This window comes from Diachasmimorpha longicaudata, chromosome 17 (assembly GCF_034640455.1).
Source record: "Diachasmimorpha longicaudata isolate KC_UGA_2023 chromosome 17, iyDiaLong2, whole genome shotgun sequence".
NCBI lineage: Eukaryota > Metazoa > Arthropoda > Insecta > Hymenoptera > Braconidae > Diachasmimorpha > Diachasmimorpha longicaudata.
Genome location: NC_087241.1, coordinates 1,768,527 through 1,792,564, shown reverse-complemented (window position 1 = coordinate 1,792,564; position 24,038 = coordinate 1,768,527). Strand labels below are relative to the sequence as shown.

At 36.6% G+C, this 24,038-nt stretch overlaps 4 protein-coding genes and 1 pseudogene across 5 annotated transcripts; 2 read left to right on the top strand and 3 right to left on the bottom strand.

The window, feature by feature from the left end:
* Window positions 1-104: 104 nt before the first annotated feature.
* LOC135170614 (large ribosomal subunit protein eL37-like) lies at window positions 105-934 on the top strand (annotated as a pseudogene).
* On the bottom strand, window positions 926-3,951 carry LOC135170611 (trypsin 5G1-like). Its single transcript, XM_064136598.1, has 4 exons — window positions 3,622-3,951; window positions 3,122-3,489; window positions 2,800-3,024; window positions 926-1,325 (listed from the first exon to the last, which is right to left on the bottom strand). The coding sequence occupies exons 1-4, from the start codon at window positions 3,713-3,715 to the stop codon at window positions 1,170-1,172; spliced, it is 843 nt and encodes a 280-aa protein (XP_063992668.1). The 5' UTR covers window positions 3,716-3,951; the 3' UTR covers window positions 926-1,169.
* Window positions 3,952-7,938: 3,987 nt separating this feature from the next.
* LOC135170608 (exportin-5) lies at window positions 7,939-17,267 on the bottom strand. Of its 2 annotated transcripts, none has more exons than XM_064136595.1 (3): window positions 17,080-17,177; window positions 13,142-16,823; window positions 7,939-9,978 (listed from the first exon to the last, which is right to left on the bottom strand). In XM_064136595.1, the coding sequence occupies exons 2-3, from the start codon at window positions 16,763-16,765 to the stop codon at window positions 9,820-9,822; spliced, it is 3,783 nt and encodes a 1,260-aa protein (XP_063992665.1). In that variant the 5' UTR covers window positions 16,766-16,823; window positions 17,080-17,177; the 3' UTR covers window positions 7,939-9,819. The 2 variants fall into 2 exon arrangements, with proteins under 2 accessions (XP_063992665.1, XP_063992666.1); XM_064136596.1 differs by having other exon boundaries at window positions 9,475-9,978; window positions 17,150-17,267.
* Window positions 17,268-17,282: 15 nt separating this feature from the next.
* Window positions 17,283-22,967, top strand: LOC135170610 (nucleoporin Nup37). Its single transcript, XM_064136597.1, has 4 exons — window positions 17,283-17,532; window positions 17,841-18,038; window positions 20,455-20,822; window positions 22,578-22,967. The coding sequence occupies exons 1-4, from the start codon at window positions 17,383-17,385 to the stop codon at window positions 22,828-22,830; spliced, it is 969 nt and encodes a 322-aa protein (XP_063992667.1). The 5' UTR covers window positions 17,283-17,382; the 3' UTR covers window positions 22,831-22,967.
* Window positions 21,199-22,327, bottom strand: LOC135170613 (uncharacterized). Its single transcript, XM_064136603.1, has 3 exons — window positions 22,243-22,327; window positions 22,065-22,169; window positions 21,199-21,782 (listed from the first exon to the last, which is right to left on the bottom strand). The coding sequence occupies exons 1-3, from the start codon at window positions 22,271-22,273 to the stop codon at window positions 21,478-21,480; spliced, it is 441 nt and encodes a 146-aa protein (XP_063992673.1). The 5' UTR covers window positions 22,274-22,327; the 3' UTR covers window positions 21,199-21,477.
* Window positions 22,968-24,038: the final 1,071 nt, after the last annotated feature.

Here is a 24,038-nt window from a genome sequence, read left to right as displayed (position 1 = left end):
CTCAATTAGGCTATATTCGGTAACTTAAAATTAAAAACGAACGGGGGAAGTCATAATGCAATAGCAAACCCAACGGAATCTTGACGCAGAAACGGGGCTTCGAATTGCCTCATAGTTTCTAATTTTTATTACCGAAATTAAGTAATGAAATTTAGCCCCATCGCGGAGCATTCAATTCTCCGCCGAACCTCGTTGGTTGCCCCCCCTAATATTCATTACAAACGGAGAGACGATTTTTTAACTAACTGGCGAATTTTCGGGCACCTCCCCCAGCCGTCAGTACGGTATGATTTAGGGTACCTTAAGCGCCGCAACAAGACACACACGCGTTGCAGGCGTTGTGGCAGATCGTCTCATCACATTCAAGAGTCCCAATGTGCACAGTCTGGATACTCTAAGCTAAGAAGATGCGTTCCTGTAAGTTTTTCAAATTAAACAAAATCCTTAAACACTAGTACAGAGAAGTGACAAATAGATTCAGTTTTATTGGTTTCGAGAGGAGAATGCATTGTAATTTTGCTTATTTTTGTCAGACAACTGGTCCATCAAAGCCAAGAGGAGGAAGATCACTGGCACTGGACGTATACGTCACCTTCAGATCGTTCGTCGCAAGTTCAAGTGAGTATTTATTATTTTATGCTTGGAAAAAAATTAAACAACGCTCAGTAGCTCCTACATTATTGGGGGGAAATCACGGCTGAGGATCAAATTGGTTGGGTTGAAATGAAATGTCCAGAATTCATTAACTTGTTGTTTATCAAATCCGATCACTCTTCTCCCTTTTCAGTTCAGACAGTGATTAATTGTGTTACTATTATCATTGTAGGACTGGATTCAGGGAGGGACTTCCCAAACCGCAAGCAGTCGCCACCAAATAAATGATTCTATAATGAGCATCTGTTTTACTTCAATAAAGATCATGAAATTTTGGAAAAGAAAGATCGTAATTATTTATTCATCACGTTTCTGATTAGAAATATTTAAACAAAGTAAGATACTCAGCATAAATTTGAATAAAACATTTAACACCGAATAATGACGAGCTGATAATTGTCGATTACGTCCTGGAGATCACTGATTGGGGTAGTCAAGAGGCTGATCAATGGCAAATAATTTCTATGTACGACTGCCGATTCGATATCCCTGCAACTCCTTGTCACTATGACATATTAGGTAGGCCTGTCCTCCGGCATGCCAACAATATTCACAATCCACTGGATATATGAAAAGACATTCGTGACAACATAGAAGTCTCGTTTGTGTGGTATTGCCGCCAGTACTCCAACAATTCTGTCTTCGAATATGAAAGGGGAACCGCTGTCACCCTATTTCAAAAAGATTTATCAGATAAGGATTTTTTTCGATAAAGTACTGAGGTTTTATCTTAATTTTGTTCTTTTGTCCTTATGCAACAAATATCTGAAAAAAATATGTGTATGAAATGAACAGAAGTGAAATGTCTTAGCCATAGACTGTTAAAAAATTTTGTCTGAATTTTTTGTGATTATTTTTTTCATCCCTATTTCAACGAATCAAATGGTGGCATTTCCCGCCACGTGGTACAAGTAAAAGGGTTTTACTTCGGATATTCTTCGAATGTTTCCCTGTTTGTTGCTAAGCAGTGAAAATATCCGATAAACAATTTGTACGTTTCAAACCCCAAAACTATCATTAGAAAAAATCAAGTTCAAAGACTTTACCTCGACATGAGCAGATTTGGAGGACAATCCTTAGAGATTATTGATCAAAAAATTAAAAAAAAAATTCCTAATAATACGGTGAAGATAAAAGCCGCAATTTGGGAAGAATTCTCTACATTTTGTGCAGACAGAAAATATACGCTGGAAGCCACAACTACTAGTGAAAAACCATACGACATGACGTGAAATGGCACGGATTAAATTGCGTGACATTGGAATGAAAAAAATAATTAAGCCAAATAGCCCCCGACCTTCAAAATTAATCGGATATTTCCCGCCAGTTTCCCTGCGTAGCACCGATCGGGATAAGTTTCGCAGAGAAACCCGAGGGTTTTTTTGCCTGCAAAACTTATCCCTCTCGTTGCTACGCAACGAAACTCTCGGGAAATATCCGATCATTTTGAACGTCTTGGCGGATTACTACTGATAATTTTCGGAAATTTTTATTGAGCCACACCGGAAGATTTCGTCACACACGAACATTTTGTCATTGAAAATTCGGGATCTCGTGCAGAAACCAAATAGAATAGTCAATTTTTGTTTCGTATTTCCCTGAAAATGAAGAGAAAACAAGGAAATCGCAATTTTTGAATTCGGGGAACATTACGATTGCATTGAAAAATCAAGGAAATTGATCTCCAATATTCATATTAGAGTATATATTTGAGTAAAATTACGAAATTCTTATTTTCGTACCCCTTAAAATTCGGGAATTTTACTGAAGAATAATTTAGACCGGAGATTTCATGATTTTCAAATGTGTAAAAAGCATTTGATGCCACTGGATTGGTAATGCCCAGTGAACTGTCCCGATATTAATAAAAAGGTTTTGGTAGTATTGTTCATCACGTTAACAAAATGAGTCATTTTCTTACTTCGAATCTATCGCGTTTTCGTTTCTCTCCCATGTCTCTTTCCGTCCATCTGCCCCACCACGTGCGCCATCCCCTCCCTTTTTTCTGTCGCTTTTTCGTTATATACGATATTGGAATTACAGCCCAACGAGCGCAAAGAAGTTTCACTTCAAAAGCTTGGGACAATATAGGAGTCAATTTTATCAATACATTGAAATAGAGAAATGTTGTAGGTGTGTACTTACCTCTACTGAATTAACGGTTTCATTCCGGATACAAATTACTTTAAATTGGTGCCATTTCGTGCACGGTACGACCTTAAACGTGGCTTTTTTTAGCGTTCCGACTGTTTTGGGGTCTGAAGAGGTGGGTCCGGCCCCAAGCAGAATACCTTCGTCATTGAGCCTGACGATGTTGCATGGTAACTTAATAATTTGTTGTGTAGGGCCTAGCTCTACAACTTCGTTTAACTGGAAGAATGAGGGGGTTTTTATGGTCATAAAATCTCAGTTGATAACTTGCCTTATTGTCAATTGTTATTGTCCAAGCTGAGAAGGGTTCACCTACCTCGAGAATGGCTATATCGCACGTTGCCCATGGATTTAATTCGAACTGACTCCTGTAGTCTTCGTGTCTATATATTCGTTTCACAGTGTAGTCGTAGCCACGCTGATGAATATTAGCAACCCCTGCTCTGACAAATATATGCTGTGGGAGGCAGTAGTAAGATAATGCCATAGGTGTTTCGTCGGAGTAGATGGTACAGTGTGCAGCAGTCAGTACATGAGTTGGGGTAATGAGCGATCCGCCACAAAAGTACATGTCCCGGGATCCATTTACCATGTACATGGAACTGATCAAGACATGTGATGGAAACTCTTCAATTAGGACGTCTTCCCCATTAATCATTCTTGCTTGTCGTCGTGCCTCAACATCTTTTTAAGGGTAAAGCTTGATGAAAATCTATCTTATGTTTTTTGCAGTCTTATGTCAACATCTTTCATTCTGCAATCTAATAAATTGCAGCCTAATCGCAAAATAGAAGATTAACAGTTTTTAAACTTTACCTTTAACAGCATCGTAGAATATCAAACAGATGTAGATCAACGAAATTGTATTAAATTTGGCAAAAAACATGTTGGTCGGTGTGATAGGCAACATACTGAACAATGGATTATTAAAGGCCAGTTTTATGTATCATTGGATGCCTGTGCCATAAGGCGAGAATTATATTGTAAAGTTTAGAAGTTTCAATATCTTTTGGAGTTTATCAAAAAATTCAGTACAATAAAGTTGACCATCATCAGCGATAACGCACGTGTTTACAAATGAAGAATGTTTACATTGAGAATAAATTCCGGAAAATATTGGGAAATAGTTACATTTGTGTGTAAAGTAAAATTAATACTACAATATTTCTGCTTTTGAAGTCTGGTTTAGTGCACATCTAATGGCCCTGGTCAGATAAGGCAGTCCACATTCCTCGAACTGCATATTCTTTCGGTTTTATGATTCCACATAAAAGAGAAGATAATATTTTCTGAAGGTTAAAAGATCGAACACATAAATTCCAATGGTGTTTCGGCCATTTTGTGACTGATGGTAAATTGATAGGGGGTATAAAATAATCAATAATAACTTTTGACGTCTGGCTTCGTTAAAAACAGAATTTTTCCCGATTAATCACATTCATCAGGAAATATTTTCTGAACCATGTGATGTAAATCACTTTTCATACCGACCTAAAACACAGGGAAGTATATTCATGAATTTTGTTTTGTGTTTCCAATTGAATAGAAATAAAGCATGACACGTTACACCTGAAAATTATATTATTGTGAATGCACAACTGCTCGTGGCATTATTTTGTCTCTTCAGCGCTCCAGGACGAGGAAATCGGCGCGTGACTAATTAGTGGTATCAATGATGGGACTCATGATGGTGTTATGGTGACGAAAAATCTAATGATGAGGAATATTTAAGAACAGGTGGCGATGAGGGGACAAGCAATTGTGCTTCACTTTCTACTTTTGTCGCCTACTGATGAGGGAATACAATTTTTTGGCGTGAAACATAATCATTTCCGAGAAATTATGACAGCAAAGATGAGATCTGAATTGAATTAATGTCGGTGCTTCTCTAACAACTACTTATGTCAAAGTGTATTGCTATTTATGAAAGCACAGCACGTGAATGACGTTAGCCACACAAGCCATCGGCTACGTTCGTGTGTAAAACTTTCTCCTGATTGGTCAATGTCTCCGAAGCGGGAAATTCAAATGGGGCGCGCATTCGGTCTTGTCCCACATACGATAAGAATTTTTCCTGACAACTCGCAGCCGGCGATTACCTACTACCAACCATCGGACCTAAACCATTGGCGGGGATTTTGGACCATAGTAAGGTATGATTTTGGGGGGTATTGTCAAACTTTGATGTCGCCGACAAGAAAACAGAGGACAAGTACCTCCGGAAGCCCTGCGCGGCGCTGTACACAGTTTTCCCCTCATGCGCATTTCGTCTCCATCACTCGGAAATTTCTGCGGTGGAGCGTTCAAATCTCGGCGAAGGCGCTCAATTTTTGAAGTGAAACTTCTTTGCGCTCGTTGGGCTGTAATTCCAATATCGTATATAACGAAAAAGCGACAGAAAAAAGGGAGGGGATGGCTCACGTGGTGGGGCAGATGGACGGAAAGAGACATGGGAGAGAAACGAAAACGCGATAGATTCGAAGTAAGAAAATGACTCATTTTGTTAACGTGATGAACAATACTACCAAAACCTTTTTATTAATATCGGGACAGTTCACTGGGCATTACCAATCCAGTGGCATCAAATGCTTTTTACACATTTGAAAATCATGAAATCTCCGGTCTAAATTATTCTTCAGTAAAATTCCCGAATTTTAAGGGGTACGAAAATAAGAATTTCGTAATTTATTTAAATATGTACTCTAATATGGATATTGGAGATCAATTTCCTTGATTTTTCAATGAAATCGTAATGTTCCCCGAATTCAAAAATGCAATTTCCTTGTTTTCCGTTCATTTTCAGGGAAATATGAAACAGAAATTGATTATTCTATTTGGTTTCTCCACGAGATCCCGAATTTTCAATGACAAAATGTTCTGAAATCTTCCTGTGTGGCTCAATACAAATTTCCGAAAATTATCACATATAATACCACAAGTGCTTCAAAATTATCGAAGTTAAGTTTTTCAGGAAACATCACTCGTGCTTCGCCCTCGTGATTTTTTAGCCTGAAAAACTTGACTCCTTCATTTGTTTGCAACGAATCTATCGGGAAATATTCTATAATTTTGAAGCTCGAGTGGTATTCAGGGGATTATTTTTCCTATCCAAATTTCGGCCAAGAGAATTGTGCCATGACATGAAAAGAGGTTTATTTGGTTAAGTGTCGTTTGTTTACCAAAATATTCAAAAAATTATCGCTGATATTCGAGGTAGGCTATACAAAATATCAACAAATGGTGCAATTCTATTGGCTGAAATTTGGGTGGGAAAAATAATCAGTAGTAATACCCCAAATCTTCAAAATTATCGGATATTTCCCGAGAATTTCGATGCGTAGCAACGAGACAGATAAGTTTTGCAGGTCAAAACTCCCGAGCGTTTTTCTGCAAAACTTATCCCGATCGGTGCTATGCAGGGAAACTGAAGGGAAATATCCGATGAATTTTGAAGGTCGAGGGCTATTTGGCTGGATTATGTTTTTCATTTCAATTTCAAGGAATTAAATGTGTGACATTTCGTAGTTGTGGCTTCCAGCGTATATTTTCTGTCTCCACAAAATGCAGAGAATTGTTTCCGAATTGCGGCTTTTGTCATCACTGTATTATTAGGAACATTATTTTTAATTTTTTGATCAATAATCTCCAAGGATTCTCCTCCAAATCTGCTCATGTCAAGGTAAAGTCTTTGAACATGATTTTTTGTAATGACAGTTTTGGGGTTTGAAACGCGTACAAATTGTTTATCGGATATTTTCATTACTTAGCAACAAACAGGGAAATATCCGAAGTAAAACCGTTTTACTTGTACCACGTGACGAGAAATGCCACCATTTAATTGGTTCAAATAGAGATGAAAAAAAAACATCACAAAAAATTCAGACAAAATTTTTTAACAGTCTATGGCTAAGAAGTTTCACTTCTGTCGTGCATGAATTTCATACACATATTTTTTTATACATGTTAAGGACAATAAAAGCCTTTATAGGGATGTGGTTAATAAAGGCCTATTAGTAGAGACGGAGTCTTATTTCCTTAGTGTTTCCCTTGCCTGATTAACCGGTATAATGGACCCACCCCCAATAACACAATACGAATAACGTTTTACTCCAAAATGAGTAATAAATTCCCAAGCAATAATAAATTTAGCAGTAATACTAATAGTTCTCAACATCACTAATATCGTGCCGAAAAATTTCCATTATCGAAGTAATTTCAATTGCCAAGTTTATATTATTCAGTACTTAGATAATCTACATCACTGAATGTAAGTAAGCATTAGGCCAAAAAAAATCGAATTATAACCATATTGACAATTATGGAGGCTAATTATAATTCTGGTAGATGAGAGATTTTCTTTCTTCATCGAGTGTTCGAGATGTTGCCTTCAATACCTCGACAATTTTGGGGTTTTGAGTTTCCCCTTGACTCAACGATAATGCCGCCACCACTACCATAAGCCACGTGTTCAATCAATCACAAACAGATTTTGTTTGTGGAACAAACAAAATCGGCTAAACAAGCTCAACAAATACTTCCCTATCACCCTTCAAGGTCCAGATATACTCTGAAAATTAACCGAAAACTTGAGTAGAGTGAAACCAGTAGATCACTTCCTAATAGATATTTTTTCAACATTTTAATAAAATTGAACAAAAAGTCACCGTTCTAATCACTATAAACGCCATTGCGGCATTCTGAAGTCCTGCTTTTTATCATTTTGTACTACAATACGTGTGCCCCCCTATTTTTCTTATGACAATACCGAAATGTAGTTGTAGTCCAGTGAAACGAATCGTGAAATAGCTGTTTTTGGCAGCCAGCCTCCTTTTTTTTCATGTCCCACTATGTTGCGATCTAAACGGTAAACGCGTTATGGATTTCACCCCCTGATAGGAGTGAAAAAAAAATTGAAACCCCTCCAGGGGGCACACTCTGAGAACCATTGTTCTGAGGGAATGTCTAGGCCTGAGTCTGCGTGCGCATATAATGGGAGGGGGAGGGGGGATTGGCAATCGGGTTTCACAGAATATTTGTGATAGATAGAAAACAAAGTTTCAACCAAGAAATATTAAGAATATTATAAGAAAGAAGATTATAAAAAATTAGAAAGAAAAACAGGCACTTCAGCGATTAGATAAAAAGTTGGTTTTTATTGTATGTCATATGAAACAAAATTCATTCCAAATGGGGTGACAAACATTGGGGTTACAGGAGAAATCGCTCCTAATAATTAACATGCTGGTAAATAAAAAACAAGTTTTGAAGATGATTTTCCAATTTTTTCTTACATCGAGCTTTTCAATGCTTTTGAGAAGTGAATGATGCGAATAGGGGTAAAATTCTTAGGACTTTTTTTTCTACAGAATTGGATGCTGTACACCTATATTTACCACCTCTTACTTGACATTTTGAGCAGTATCGTAACGAAAGATTGAAAAAAGCAGTCTTGCCGTCAAAATAGCTATTTTATGATTCGTTCACTAGACTATTGCTGCGCCTGATCGCGATACGTCTCCGATACTTCATGGCTTCTTTTGTGCCGTAAGGAATTAAAAGTACGCTTAATCAATTTTGGCTCATTACCGTAGTAAAGTGAGTGGGTTCTACAGGATTTCAAATAAAAATAGGCATCAGGTGAAGTTGACCATAGATTAAAAATCTTGCAACAAGAAATATATGCTTTTACGGGAATGTCTTGCAATAACTTTTTGTAGCACAAAGTATGTACAAAGAGTTGGAAATCTAGAAAGAGCTGGAAAATTTAATTTTTGCACATTTTGCTATTCTTGCTTTGACTTAAAAAAATTAAAGTAGTACAATGGTTTGAGTAGTGAAGTCGTAAAACGAGATAGGTACATTTTGCCAGACTTCAGTTCTCAATCAATAAATAATAAATGAAAGGAAGAAAATTTTGTTTAAAATCATTCTTGCAAAACAAAGGATGAGCTCGAAAGTTTTTCTTTAATTAAGCTGTTACCCTTTCTATCCGAGATATTCACTAATAACTTATCCTATGCAAAATGCACTTACCACTTCACTACAGATTTAAATTAATTTTCTTTTTTTTCATTTGTCTTTAAAAACAGAACTGAAATGGATATTCTCGACTGTTTCATGAATAGTACCATTTTCGCTTAGTCTTCGATTGTTATCCAGTCGCAAAAAAATTAAATGCTGTCGTCTACTGATCTGTATAACGGTTATAAGCTCTTTCAAACTGAAGTACGATGGAACGTCGAGCGAAAATTATCTTGTTTCTAAAAGTTGTGGAAATTCATTTATTTCGATGATATTTGAAAATTGGTTCAAAAATCTAATAAAATCCAGAGAGAGAGAGAGAGAGTATTCTTAATGGCTGTTGGACCAGCTATCAATTTCAAATTTTTTCAACATCCTGTAAAAAATGGGTGGCTTCATTGTGGCAGAATGTTCCATAAGCTAGATGGCTCGCTCCGAAGAAAGATAATCCATAACTGCAGTAAACCCAATACAGATCTGGTGTTTGACTGCCGAGTAATTGGTATCATACGACGCGGAGACTAATAAACACTTGCTCCTTCAGAAAACGTAAATATTTTGCTAGTAACTTGCTAATATGATATTTTTTTTGTAGAAGTAGTCGATACTTTCGATTAGAAAAACTATAATATGCATCCAAACCACATCTGAAGAGTTGAACTGAAAATCCTTTTCGTATATTTATCTCTTGATGAGTTTTTTTTTAATAAAATAAATAAGACAAAAAATCTAACATTTAACTTTTTATAACGCAGCTCAGAAGCCGAACATGTTCTCACTGAATTTCCATCAAATCACTTCAAATTTTTCACTTGATTCACTCATTTGAAGGATAAGACAATTTTGTGTCTCTGTTCGACATTCATCCTTATTATTCACTTACACTGTGCAACAGAATAATAATAGACATGCTGCCAACAATTACAATAGATTGTAGTTTGTTATTGAATTTGACCAACCGTAGAGTGTATGGCTGTCAATTAAATGCTACGGCTACGTCGGCCCAGCGAAAAGTGCTGTGAGACCCGTATCTGCTGCATTTTTCGATAAGTCGTCAACACGCATTTGAGGTGGTTTACTTATTTCGAGACGAGGTAAGTTATCGATTTTTACTTCTTTTCGAAATAACTGCCCTACACTCCTGCCGATTAGCTGCAACATAAAAGAACGAAACATTATCTTTAGTCTGTTTTTCACGTACAAACATTTAAAGCTAAATTTTCATGTCGTGGCATACGAAAAACTCCATTTGACATCGCACACAAAAAACATGAGGTTTTTCAAGCTCCGCGGCATGAAAATATTTAATACATATGAGGTATTTTACTCCAAGAGATTCCGACGCATATTGTGCATATTGATGACGATTTTTTATATGATTATTGCTTAAAAAAAGATATAGGTGGGTAACGAAATTACAAAAAATTTGAAATTTTTCAAGTAGTCGGTAAGAGTGCGGAGGCTAACTCTGGACCCAGATTCAGCTTGTGATTTGTTTATTCATCGTTTTCTGGAAATATCTGCAGAACTGAGAAAGGTATTAGGTTTTTCATTTTTTCAACTTTTTTGTCATGCTTGAATTTATTGGAATCAGTTAAAAATTGAAAAGTGAACCCTGGAAGAAATCAGTTATTGTTACGTTACAGTTTTTGAAAAAAAAAAATTTGTTTGCCCTCGGGTATTCGCCAAAAATGAGATATCAAGTTGAAATTTACAGAAAACGTGGCCCTCATGACGACAACGGTTCGTGTTGGAGATGAGCTCAATCAGAACAGTAGTTTCGATCATATTAAAATTTTGCTGAAATGGTATGATTTTTTGTGGATATCTCCAAATTTATCCATTTCATTAAAATATGACGTCTCCTTTTAGAGAATCCGTAGACTACAGGCGCCTGCTACAGACATAAGGTGTCAAGTCATATGTTGAGATAATCTTTTGAAAAATTGAAATACAATAGAAGTTTTGTATTCAAAATATTGGATAATATTTTTTTTTAGTTATTCAATATTATCGCGAATATCGAATTTCTCCTTTTCTGAAATCGAATTAGTGCGGAGCCATTCAGAGGCGTAACCCATGAAATTGGTAGACATGAAGGAAAAAATGACTACCTACGTATGAATCAACGGTCATATTATTTCGTCCGGATTAAAGCGTCGGTCACTGCTTATTTTTTATATCTGCATGTGTAACAGAAAAACCATTTATTTTTTACATCTCATATTATGCACGATTAATAAAGTATCGTAGCTATGACTGCGAAGAAGGTCAATGAATTTTTTTTTCTAGGTGTCCAAAGGTGCTCTTAATTTTGGATTTTTTGAATAAAAGTACTACGAATTGATTCACAACTTTCCTACCAATAAAATTAGTAAAAAAAAACAGAAAAATCCACGCTGAGAAACAGTCAGTAGTAAAACCCCAACACCTTCAAAATTATCGGATATTTCCTGAGTGTTTCGTTACGTAGCAACGAGAGGGATAAGTTCTGCAGGTTAAAAATCCCGAACGTTTTTCTGCGACACTTATCCCAATAGGTGCTACGGAGGGAAACTGAAGGGAAATATCCGCTTAATTTTGAAGGTCGAGGGCTATTTGGCTGGATTATTTTTTTCATTCCAATTTCAAGCAATTAAATGTGTGGCATTTCACATCATATGGGAAACAAGATGGGTAATACTGTAAAAAATGCTCGTCTTACATGTGACAAATGTAGAAGGCATTGCGATTTTGCGTGTCTATGTCGCGGTATGTTGATATGACGATATTATTTCTGGTAATATTTTATCGAGTAACGTTTTGCCTGGTTATTTTGTCCACTAATATTTTTGCATAATACTCTGTCCCATAATATTTAGAGTAATTGAAGTACTACACCACTTATCAAAAACCATGGCAGTGATTACAGCTCGAAGAAATAAATCTCATCATTAAAACATAAATTTTTTCTTCCATTGTGGAAATAATTCTCGCTTTAATTTATTAATTGTATGCAATTAGTCGCCTAAAGACCGTGAAAGGCTCAGTATGAGACGAGTATAGCTTCTCCACATATCAATAACGCGTGAATTTGATCTTTTCCATCAAGTAAGAAGTCTGATGGTTCAACAGACCATCCTCCAATTTTCATTCCAATAAGTAAGAATTTATCAGTAAATGAGAACGTACGATAACCTGCGAGATAGTTTCAGAACGTCGAATACTACCATAGCAGTATTTTTGTAATCCGTGGACCGACATTTCAGGCGAGATAAATTGAAGAGTACTATTACAGACACATTTAGGGAATGTGTGACACGTAACAATATCCCTTTAAAAACATCCAGAGCAAAAATATTCGTCATCAAAATATTTTTCAGTAAGTTTTTTGAAATTTCCTTTCTCATTCATCCCTAAAATATTGGTCATTATTGAAAACATATTTTTTATATAAATAAACATGTATATTATTTTAATGGAGTACCAGCAACGTTTACAAAAAGCAAGAAGTCAACTATTGATGATTATTTTCATTTCCTCAATTTGGTCATAATTATCGTATTTTGGTAATGTCTCATAATGTTATGGTATGCACTAATGCATCATTATGTCTAAATTTTTTTGTGTTGAAAGGTGATTTCGGCAGAATGTTTTTGTGCGGATATTTTCGCCAAGATATTTTGACGTGGATATTACTACTGCTGATATTATGACATGGAGCCATCTCACGTTAATTTTTGCTCTCTTTATCCTTATTATCAAACAAAAGAATAAGTAATTGTAGAAAACATGTTTCCAGGACTGTATGCAGATAAGTGGACAGAAAAATCTGAGGCTATCCTATTGAAAAATAGACTTCCCTGTAAATAACTTTGCCATCCATCATTTAGCTCAGTATCTGGATTCAAAATATTCGAGAAAAAAAATGCTTTTCATGTTATTTTCATTGCAGGTATCATCGAACATCATTATTCAACTACAAAATCCATAAAAATCAATTTTATCGTCATATCTTGTTTAAGCCTTCCGCTGAGTTGATAAATTTTAACGTTTCCCACGTCACGTTAAAATCACTCATTAGAGGGTCTCACCATCTACACTTTTCCTTTAACTTTATTTTTAATGGTCTGTTTAGCTCGCAAAACACTAATAAATATCGATATTTATACGCCAATCATTTAGCCGACAAGTACAAAAAAAGTAGATGTTGAGGACCGTTTCTGCATCATTAATGGTAAATTCTGTCCATCTTTGCTGCGAAATTAGATTGTCATACTCTCCCCGCAAAGGGGAATCTGGTACACGATAAATCAATAATGATGTAATGACATACCTGATTGGTAATTTTCTTAAACAGCTCCTTTTTCCCCTTCTCCACCTTATTCCCCTTGCTGCTGACCGTAGCCATCTTCTCATCGAATCTCTGCAAATCAGCGGGATTGACACCAGGAATCTGCTGCATAACTTGGATAATGTTTGGAAATTTAGGTCTCAGACACTCGTAGACTTGAGCCCCCAGAGTTATCAACGATCCCTGATTAGCCTCGTGTTGTCCATGGAGCTGTAGTCCTTGGAGAACTGCGACCATAATATGAGCAGCCATGGCTGGAGTCAAACTTCCATCAGCCACCAATGCCCTGACAATGGGCCCCGTTAACATGGTAGCTTTCAAGCTAGCATTCGAATCATTCCAAGACAATGCCCCAAGTACACACAGAACGATACTGTGACACGTTGAGGGATGCCTCAGCACAAAACCCCCAAGTTCACTAACAACTTCAGCAACGATACTGTTTCCCCTGACAGCAGGTGGCGGTGTAGTTTGATCGACTGCCATCCCAGAGCTGTCATCCATACTAGAATCTGGAGGGGAAGCATCACTGGTGGATCCCCCGACCAAAGTCACCTTCAGCACATCTACAAAATCTCTAGTCAAATTCCTATTGAGCATATCATCAAGCACCTCCTGTGCGTCAGTCGGATAATCCTCATCATGTCCACACCTTTCCTCATGCAGCCTCGTCAGATACTGCCACTTTGCACTCAACCTCTGACACATGTGCGTCGAGACGTGGGTTAATATAGGCACCAATACACTCTCATAGAATGCTGGTGGACATGAGTAGATGAAGGGCTTCAAGAAAACACGAATGATTGGACGCAATCGATGGTCAGGAATGAGCTCCATGTTGGAGAAGACTGAATTGAGTAGAGCTGGTGCAAGTCCAGGTAATTGATAAAAATCTCTGCCAAGACTGTTACAGCCACTGCCAAGCATGTGATAGCAGTTGTCATGGATTGTCAAGAGAAACTGTTGCATTCTCGGCAGAGGAGCAGTTGACGATTGATCATTGGAATCAGAATTTGTATTTTCCGCTCCCTGCTGATAGAAATTATTGCCTTGCATGTTGGGCACCGTAATTCCCATCAGATGTATCTTCTCGTACTCCATAAGGTCATGTGCCTTTTGATAGTCCTCTGCCAATAATGCCAGTGCATTTGGAGTGAAAAATGTATTCATGGCTTTAACAAGAGCAAACAGAGTAGGTAAAATGGGAATTATGTGTGGAGCTGCTGGATTTCGGTACACTGGATTTCCACTTTCACTCAATGCTGCAACAAAGCCCCCTCGAGCAGCTCGGTCAGGATCCTCAGGTATCGAGCAACGTTTGACAACACTGAGCATAGTAGACAGGCAATACATCAAGTCCGCCCTGTTCTGAATTATTATTTCTTCCTCGGTGTTGTTGTTCTGGAGTGATACTGCTGGTCTATCTAATCCTATGAATCTCATTAGTTCCACGGGTCCTTTGAAGGCCTCGAGACCGATGGCGATAAATGTGGGCGATGCTTCACCGATTGTTTCAGCGATAAATCGAGTCTGCCTCTCGTAGTCGCAGAAGTGATTCGAGATTATTAAAAGAGCCTCATGCAGGACTACACTCTCCATTCTTGTTAACTGACTGGAGTGGTCTTTGGGTTCATTTCTATCACTGTGAGTTCTCATCAGTCCCTTAACTGTCGTGTGTATTTGCTCGAAAACCGGTAGCAGAAGAAGAGGATATTTCAGACCAATTTTAACCATTAGACTAGCAGCATGTCTCCTCACGCATTTTGTCGCTTTGGAACGATTTCCAGGTCCCGTAAGTTTTCTGTCCTCCGGACTCTCGTAGACAAGTGCTGAGAATATTTTCTCAAGAACACGTGGCAGTATGGCAACACCTGGCATGGCCATTGAGCCAGTGGACATCGATAAAAATACAAAAAGAGCAGAAATGCAAGAGAGAAGTGCGGATAGTAACCAAGGATCGTCTGGGGAGTAACCGAGACACAGTTCAAGAAGTTGGAGCCCATTTTGCACACTCGGACGTTCGCTGACAAGCAGAATTCGGGAGATAACTGAGTCAAGCGCCTGCGCAAGTGCCTCCCACTCAAGATACTCAGGACCATTTGGGTCACTTTTGTATCGTAGATTGAGCATTCCCTTTGTTATTTTCGCTGTCAGCCAGTGTTGAACGTAGGCAAAGGTCACCAATGGTGCAACCATTGTTGCATGACGCACGCCCTCCACCAAATCCATCCGAAAACGATGAAGAAATACTCGGAATTCCTCCTCGGAGTCATAATCACTTAGGCAGTAGGCTGTCATTCCGTTGATGGTACCGTAGTCATTGTTGTGATTGTGATTCACAGGATAGGCGACTTTGATTAATTTTGGTCCTGTGTACTCGATATACTTGGGAACGTACGTCAAAAGGAGACTGTCATTCTTTATTTGTTCATGTCTGAAGAGCATTACCCAGATTGTGTTGGCTAGATGGTTGAGGGTTAGGCTGGAGTGCATAGTAAAAGAGAGGACTGTGTCCAGGAATAAGTTGAAGTGTGCCGGTCGAATGGATGATTGGTTAACGGCTTCATCCTTGCCCCAGAGGGTGCACAGCTGAGTTGCCATTCCAGTGAGAACCTGTGTCAATTTCTTCAGAAATAAATAGTGCCCTTCGTGCAACTCCTTCACAGCTGGAGGTGGTGCAGCAGCTGATCCATAGATACATCTCAGGGCTTCCTCAGTGAAGAGAATCATCAGTTGTTTCCTGTCCTCCGTCTTTCCCTTTCTGTTGACAACCTGCAGTAGGCACTCAGCAGCAGCGCACTGGAATGTGGCATTACCCAGCAACACGCAGAGTATCTGCAGCAGTCTACCCTCGTCAGCCATGATGTGTACGATGGAAACCCACTCTACGAATCCAGTAAGAGTTAACAGGACAACCTGTACAACTTTGCTGTGGGCAGAGGCTTCAGTGACATTACCAAGGGCTGTTTTCTTCTGGAATTCCGAGAAATGTTGCTCCATGAGTCTCAAAAAGAAGGCGAAAATTTCAGCCATGTTGGTAGTGAGGGCCTGATAAATGTCCTTTCGTCTTTGATTGGATTCGAGTGTCTGTAGTAGGGCAACATCCTCTACCAATCGGAGAAAGACGAGCAGAACCACTTCAGTCTGACTCTCTCCTCTTGTGCAAGCCTGACTAAGCTCAGCCAATAGTGTGGGCCATTGCTGGGGCCATTCCCTCTTTATCATCTCCACGATAACTCGAGACATGGCATCTTTTATATGTGTCTCCTCCTGCAATCCTCCATTTTCCATTCCTTCCTGTAGTAACTTCATCGAGCTCTCCTTAATGAATACCTTTTCACTCTGGGATATCTGAGTCCAACGATACTTTATGCAGTGCTCCATCAACTGGAGGCCAAAGTGTCGTACGACTGAACTCTTATTTGGAGATTTTTGAGCTAGATATAAACCACATTGAGCGCAGAGAGGTGAAGTCTCCTTGAATCTTTCACAGGCGTTGTAAACATCCAGTCGCTGTTGATGCGGAACTTCTGGCGACATCATTATTTCAACGACACGTGCTAACTCTGCTGATATTTGCGCTACATCACCCACACCAAACTCCATCTCTTCGACTGAGGATTTAATTTCTTTTCTTCAGTCTTCACTTTTTTTATCCGAATTTCTAGAATTAAAAACGAGAATTGTTTATGCAGTTAAAAAAATTTTGTAATAATTATAAACGTTTGTGAGGCAATTTCAAAGGACTCTTACACGACCTGCAAACAGACTTTCAGGAAACAAAAAAAACAAATGCAACAGAAAACGAGGTAATGTCAATTATTTTAGAAAATTACTGAACTTCCTAGGACATTTTTTCAAGCTTTAGAGAGGGAAAAAATTTTCCTCTTTAACACAGAATTTTTTCGAGAATCATTTACCTGTATTGTGCTTGATTTGTTGCATTAAAAAATAAAAGAAAATGTTGTATTATACGACCAGACTACGTACTGAGATGCGGCACGTTGGTTAACCATGGATTCACTCGAAATGAGAGTCGAGTATCGTGTAATTTTTTATTTGTGCGTATCGCAGCGCTGTCAGCGGCAGTGCTAGAAATTAACAAGCCTTATTCCCCCATCCCTCCCCTCTTCCCTAAAACATATTCTAAAAGTTGTTTGAAAGATTGATACACATTCCCAGTCCATTGCATTTGTGAATCATTTTGATAGATTTTTTTCAGAATGGATGAGGCGATTCACTCGACTCCCACATCCAAGTTAACGTTTCAAGATCAGATCTATGCGGTGAAATTGTCGTCATACGAGTGGTCGCAAAATTTAATTTGCATTGCCTTCGGTGAGGAAATTTCTATTGGAGTTATCAAATTTCAGGTAATAATAATTGCAATTTGGTGGAGTAGTAGTAAATTCTGTGATATAGTTTTGAACTATTTACCATTTTACAAATGTCTAAGGAACTAAAAGAAATACAAGAAATTTTGTCGTTATCTTTTTTGTCTCGTAAATTGAAGGTTATACCAGCCTATCAACTCTCGTTACAAAAAGAAACATTTTTCTCTTAGATTTCGACTAATTCATGAAAAACTATTTAAAAATCAATTTAACTCGATTTATCCTTTCACTACAAATTTATTCATATCGTTTGAAAAATAGGCTAAACTTATTTTTTTTAACTTTAGGACGAAGAAGATGTTTCTGAGGACGTTATTTACACGCCGATTAGAACATTTCATCACGATACGAGAGTTCACTCGATCGCTTGGAGCCCAGAAACTTCATTGAGTGTTGTGCCAAAAATAGTGGCTTTTTGTATTGCTGGTGCCGATTTCAAAATTCGTCTTTACAACAGTAATTTAAACGACGTTAATGTTTATGAGGTAATTATTATAGTTATAAAGGAGTTGAGAGGAGTTGGTGAACGATCGCAGTATAACAATATTAATTTAGCACTTGCGAATTTTTGAAGAAAAAAATTTTGCCAAGGGTTATGAAAAAAATTTTTTAAATCACATTAAAAAGGGAAAATCAAATTCAACGGTCCAATTGGGATTTATTTAATCGCGATAATCGCCCAATATGACTTTCAGATCCTTAGTTGGCTCATCCAATCGGTACTCACTGTAAATGCATGAAGAACATGTTAATAGCAAATTTTTGTGTTAAGATGATTCTGCCGAAGAAAAACTAGTCATTATATTTCATGCCTAGTAATACCTTATCCGGATAATTTTCATTTTTTTATTATTTTGCTATTCATCAACAGTATATACACTGTGAACCCCACAAGGCCAAGTTGTCGAACCAATTTTAATAACAAATTATTGAATACAAAAGAAAGTCACCTCACTGTTAGCAAATTAAAATGTTATTATGGTTTTCCTCTTTTGTTAAGTTGCTTGGTTTAGTAATCGCATGATAGAACAATATAAACTTTTATTTATCCCTGGATAGCTTCTATGAATGAAATTCAACAATCTTTTACAATTTGGTATATGTTCACTGAATATTCATACATATAATTCAGCGTTACTTAGTCTACATGTTGCATACAATTATTATTTCTTGGAAAAATATTTGTTATTGATAAATAAATAATGGAATCTATTTAAAATTTCTCGTAACAATCAAACAAAAAAATGTTATGGCAAAACATGAATTTCTTATCGATTATCTATAGAAAATCGTGGTAGTTTTTTAAAATTTCTGTTTTTTTAATTATACTATCAATATTACCCCACAAATGAACTTTATTTCATAATGAAGTGGTAGAACATTTTCAGGGAATTTTTCCCAAAATTCGTTTTCTTTTTTTACATAAATCACATTTTTCGATTAATCTACAACTGTTAATAATAATCTTACACGTTCTGGGAAGAGATACATTTATTTCCTTTTACTACTTCCATACAGGGTTTCTGATATTGAGATTCAAATCCAGAGTTGCAAAGTTTAAACAATGAAATTATTCCATAATGTCCGGAAACTTGGGGGCAAATAACTTCCAAATGAATGCTCGTCTGTTCGGTGATAAAAATTTGAAACATTTTACTGGAAGAAAAAGTCCTTGAATATCCGCAAAGCTGTCAAAAAATTGACTGGAGACGTCAATCTGGAGACGTAAATCTAAATAATTCACCAGATTTTTTCACCACATCCTTCATTTCACAGGCAATATCGTCTGGTGACGATGTTTGATTTCATAATGATAATTTCGAAAGATGAAAAAATCAAAAACTAAAAAAGAAATGACACGTTCAGATTTTAGTTCAAGTTAAACGATGTATTTTTTTCTAATATGCGCCCAGTACTCGAAAATACATTCGCCGTTAAAAAATTTTCCTGAAATTCAACAAGAAATATTTCGCCTTTTAAACGCCACAAACAATTTGAAAAAAGCATAACCATAATTATTTCTCACGTACGGATTTCAGTTAATTAGGGTGCAGCAGTTGGTGACGATGAAAAGCCTGAGGGTTTTTTTTTATTTCGATTCTTTCGCACGAAGATATATACTTTTCTGGATATTTCCTAGTAGCTTATCAATTGTTGTCAAATGACATTTTGAGGCTGCGTCAACGTAACTCGGTTCAAACTATCTATTGATAATTTTTTCATCGCTCCAAAAATTCCACCCCAAATGACCGAAATCCGTTCCTGACGACTGATCTCGAAATACCCCTCGTGCTTGAATAATAAATCGGATATTTTTCTCAAGTTCAAAGTCCCTGCAAATAAACGGTCATGTCGTGTCGTTTGCAGGAAAATTTTTAATCTGCAAATCGACTGTCTCTCATTTATTTGCAACGGAGCTATTAGGAAATATTCGATTATTTTCAAGCGCTCGGGATATTATTACTTGCTAATTATTTTAGTATAAAACAGGAACATCACTATTAGGAAACAACTACCGGTGCTCAACTTTTAGGGTATTGACGCAATAAACGATTAAAGTAAATTTAAAAAATCGATTTATATATATATATTAATAGGAGCCAACTTTCTATTCAAGTTCAGTACAATAGGCCTAGCCGTCTTGAAAGAATCAGCATTTGTTTTTAATTTTTTTTCCATAAATATGTCGAAAACTATAAGCGATTTCAATTTTTTTTTCTTCAAAATATTTGTCTCGATGTCGTCGATGGTAATCAATCGAGATTAATTCTCCAAAATGAAATCATTGAAAGGGTTAATGCAAAATCCAGACGATTTATATAATAACTTGAATATTGCAAATTTTTTTATAACGTGTGCGCAGTTAATATCAACATAATTACGCCATTAATTTATTCTCAGGTACTTTCGGGGCACCGGGACTATATTAATGAAGTAGCATACGAATCGGAGGGAGAATTAGTTGCCTCAGTGTCTGATGATCATACCTGTAAACTATGGGCTGTGAAAGAAGATCAAAAATGCATCTCTTCGTTTTATTTAACATCCCCCGGAATGAGCGTTTGTTGGCACAAGGAAGAGTCTGGGAAGCTACTTGTTGCTGAGAAAAATGGACTAATTAGAATGTACAATGTGAGATGTGAGCAGGCCATTATGTCCCTGGATGCTGGGGTAGTTCCACTTTCGTCGGCTGATTGGGCACCAAATCCGTTGAAAGTTGCTTGTTTAGCAACTGGGGAATTGCTAGTCTGGGACGTCTCGAGACCGAGGTAATCAATAATTGCGTTATTTTTCAGCATTCACGCGTCAGATTTTGCATGCTAATTAATATTTTTAATGTTAAATATACTGCAATTTGAAAGCTTGCACAATCCACTTAGCGGTCGATTCTGAAACATTCTATCTGTGACAGTTTATAGTGTAAAAAATTATACCTTTCAATTAATAAGATTTTTCCATTTCAATTGAAATTTGAAACTACTCAAATAGTTAATGAGTTTTTTTTCGTTAATTTCAATTATATGTATAGTTATCAATCTTTCGACTTGAAGTTGATAAATTAATTCGTATCTTTAACAATCATTTGCTAATTAATTTTATGATTAAATTATTTCATGATTAAATTCTTGATTAATGTTATCCAGTTATCAAAAAGAAAATTTTGTTTCCTTTGTTATGAAATAATTTTAATTTTCTAGTGCGATTTTACGTTTTGTTTATTTTCATTATTGACATTACTCAAATCCATATGATTTATTTATACCATATCAGAGGTATATTTCGCTTGATATGTCCTGAAATGTGGCGGTTGGAGTTCTAGATCTCTTATCTAGTATTTACGATAAATTTGTGTGTAATATTTAGTTTAGAGTTTTTTAATTTATTGATTTCATTAGAGAACAGATCGATGTCACAATCTGCATTTCATGTCGCAACCAATTTGGCTTTTGGCTTTGTCAAAATATTTTTCTCGATAGCCACTATGTAGATCGATTGAACGCATATACCTGCCCTCACAAAGTTCCTGGGATACGTGCAATTTTCTGGTTCTTTTTTCACAAAAATCCTTGTTCGCTCTCCAGAATTGGTCAAAATTGAGATATCAAGTTGAAATTTGGAGAGAACATCCCCCTCCTGACGATGATAGTCCGTATTCCAGATGGGCTCCACTAGACCAGTAGTTCCATAGACATTAAGCTCTTTCTGAAGATGATTTTTTACGGATATCTCTAAAATCAATGAACCGATTTCATTTTTTTTTTCGAAATGTTAGTCTTGAGTCCCCTCTATCTAGATCCATCAAAATTGTATACCCGTTTATGCAATTTTTCCCCTGTACAATACAGATGCCTTTTGTAGAGATAAAATTTGAAAGGGTATATTGAAATAATTTTGGAAATTTCTAAAAATACAGAGGAAGGTTTGTATTCGTAATATTGGGCAATATATTTTTTTAATTTTTCAATCGAATCGCGAATATGTAATTTATCACTTTTAAATTGAATTGCTACCCATGAAATCGGTAGAAATGAAGGAAAAAAAATAATAATCGCACGTCAAGTAACTGTCACATCCCTTCAGTTCAATATCGTTGGTCACTGCTTCTTTTTGTCTCCCTGATGAACAAACAATAATTGTAAAAGGAAGAGCTGTATATCACGATATATCATGTCTAATTGACATTCATACCAAGGGAAATAAAGGGACTTATACCGGTCATTATTGACACTGTAATTCCTCGGTCGGAGCTACTAGTAAACACGTCTTACTCCGCTGCTAGTCGAACGCCAAGTTATCAGATCCAATTAAAAAAAAACATTTTATCGATTTTATCTAGTCACGATCAATGGAAGCCAATAATGTGAGTGATTAACGTTTTTTAAACGACGTTACTGATATTTTACTGAGACTTGGCTATGATGTGCTGTATTAAATAAAAATGTAAAAAAACAGCCATCTGGTAACCTTGGGTTAAAGCAAGAATGATCTATGTTTTTCATTCAATTTTTTTCTTACTCTTTCAGTCGACCCCTTGAAACGAAAACCATCTACGTAGAAGGAGGAATATCCCTGAAATTTTCGTGTGGAAATGAAAATATAATTGCCACCATTGGACGCCCGGACAATGTTTTGAAGGTGATAAATTTACGAACAAAACAAGTGGTTCTCAGTGCAACTGTTCGGCTCTACGGAGGCATCACTTGGCATTATAAACTACCCTACATTTGTGCGGCTAGTGACAGAGAACTCCTTTTTTGGCGGATCAATTCTAAATGAAAAGTTTTTTTTCATAAATTTTGCAAAACTAACTCAATGGTTTTCAACTAAACTACTATCTGTACATACATTTATATCAATTTTTGTTACTGATTTAGAAAATGAAATAAAGACAAATGGTCTTTTTTGTGCCCAAACGTTCCGAAAAAAATCAAAATCAATGATGCCAGTTATTTTGAATATAGATTAAAAATCGAATTTATATTTTAACATTCTTTTTAATTCTCCATTCCAACAAATCCACCTGATGTTTTTAAATGAGAAGATTTTTGGGAATGAAAAGGCACTTTTTAATAAGGCTTCAACCCAGCAGTAATGGCAAAATAGCATTTTATGTCATTGGGACCGATAACTGGGCCTAGTGCTTATAATTCTCGATTTTGGTTCGGATTATAAAGCCACAATCGTCAAATGATAATTTTATCGCCTAATGACATAATCGCAGTTCTAATCATGCGAAGTCAAGTTCGGAACGCGTTTTATCGGCCGCAAAGACATCAATTTATTCTATTTGAACCTTTATATTATGAGATATTTGATAGAATATAACTGCAGGGATGGAGAGCAATAGATTCATCGATAGTATAGGTCAATTGATTTATCACTTTGGAAATGCAAATTATTTCCATTCGGAAGATTATTACCAATGAGGTGGTTAGAAATAACAAGAAAATAAGTAGATGCTATTTTATGAATTGAATATAGTTTTTTTCTGCGAATAGACTAGCAATATGTTTCCGAATGGACATTTTGGATGGTGGTTTTTTGTATGTACAATTCAACGTTTTATTTCATTTCATCAAGTTGCTCCTGATCCTTTCCTATCGAGAGCTTAACTCTTCTGACCCTCCCGTTCAGGTGGTTTCATCATTCTGACCCTATAGAAGGTCTGATCTTTCTAATTCGTCAACATTGAACGGAACTTCTTACCAGCTTTTACAGAAATTGATCATCTTGATCTTTCCCGATAGAAAGCCTAAGCTTTCTGACCCTTCCCTGTAGATGAACAAATCTATTTATCGATTTTAAAACATTAATAAAATATTAATAGACAATGTGAAGAATTGAAGAACTTGCATTTTTTAAAATAATTTCTTCTTCGAATTTCCGTAAAAATAAAAGCGATTAGTGCTGTCACTTCCATCTTCGAACTCGGCTCAGAGGACAGTCGGATGATTTTTTTTTAGTCATGCTGCGACAACTAATAG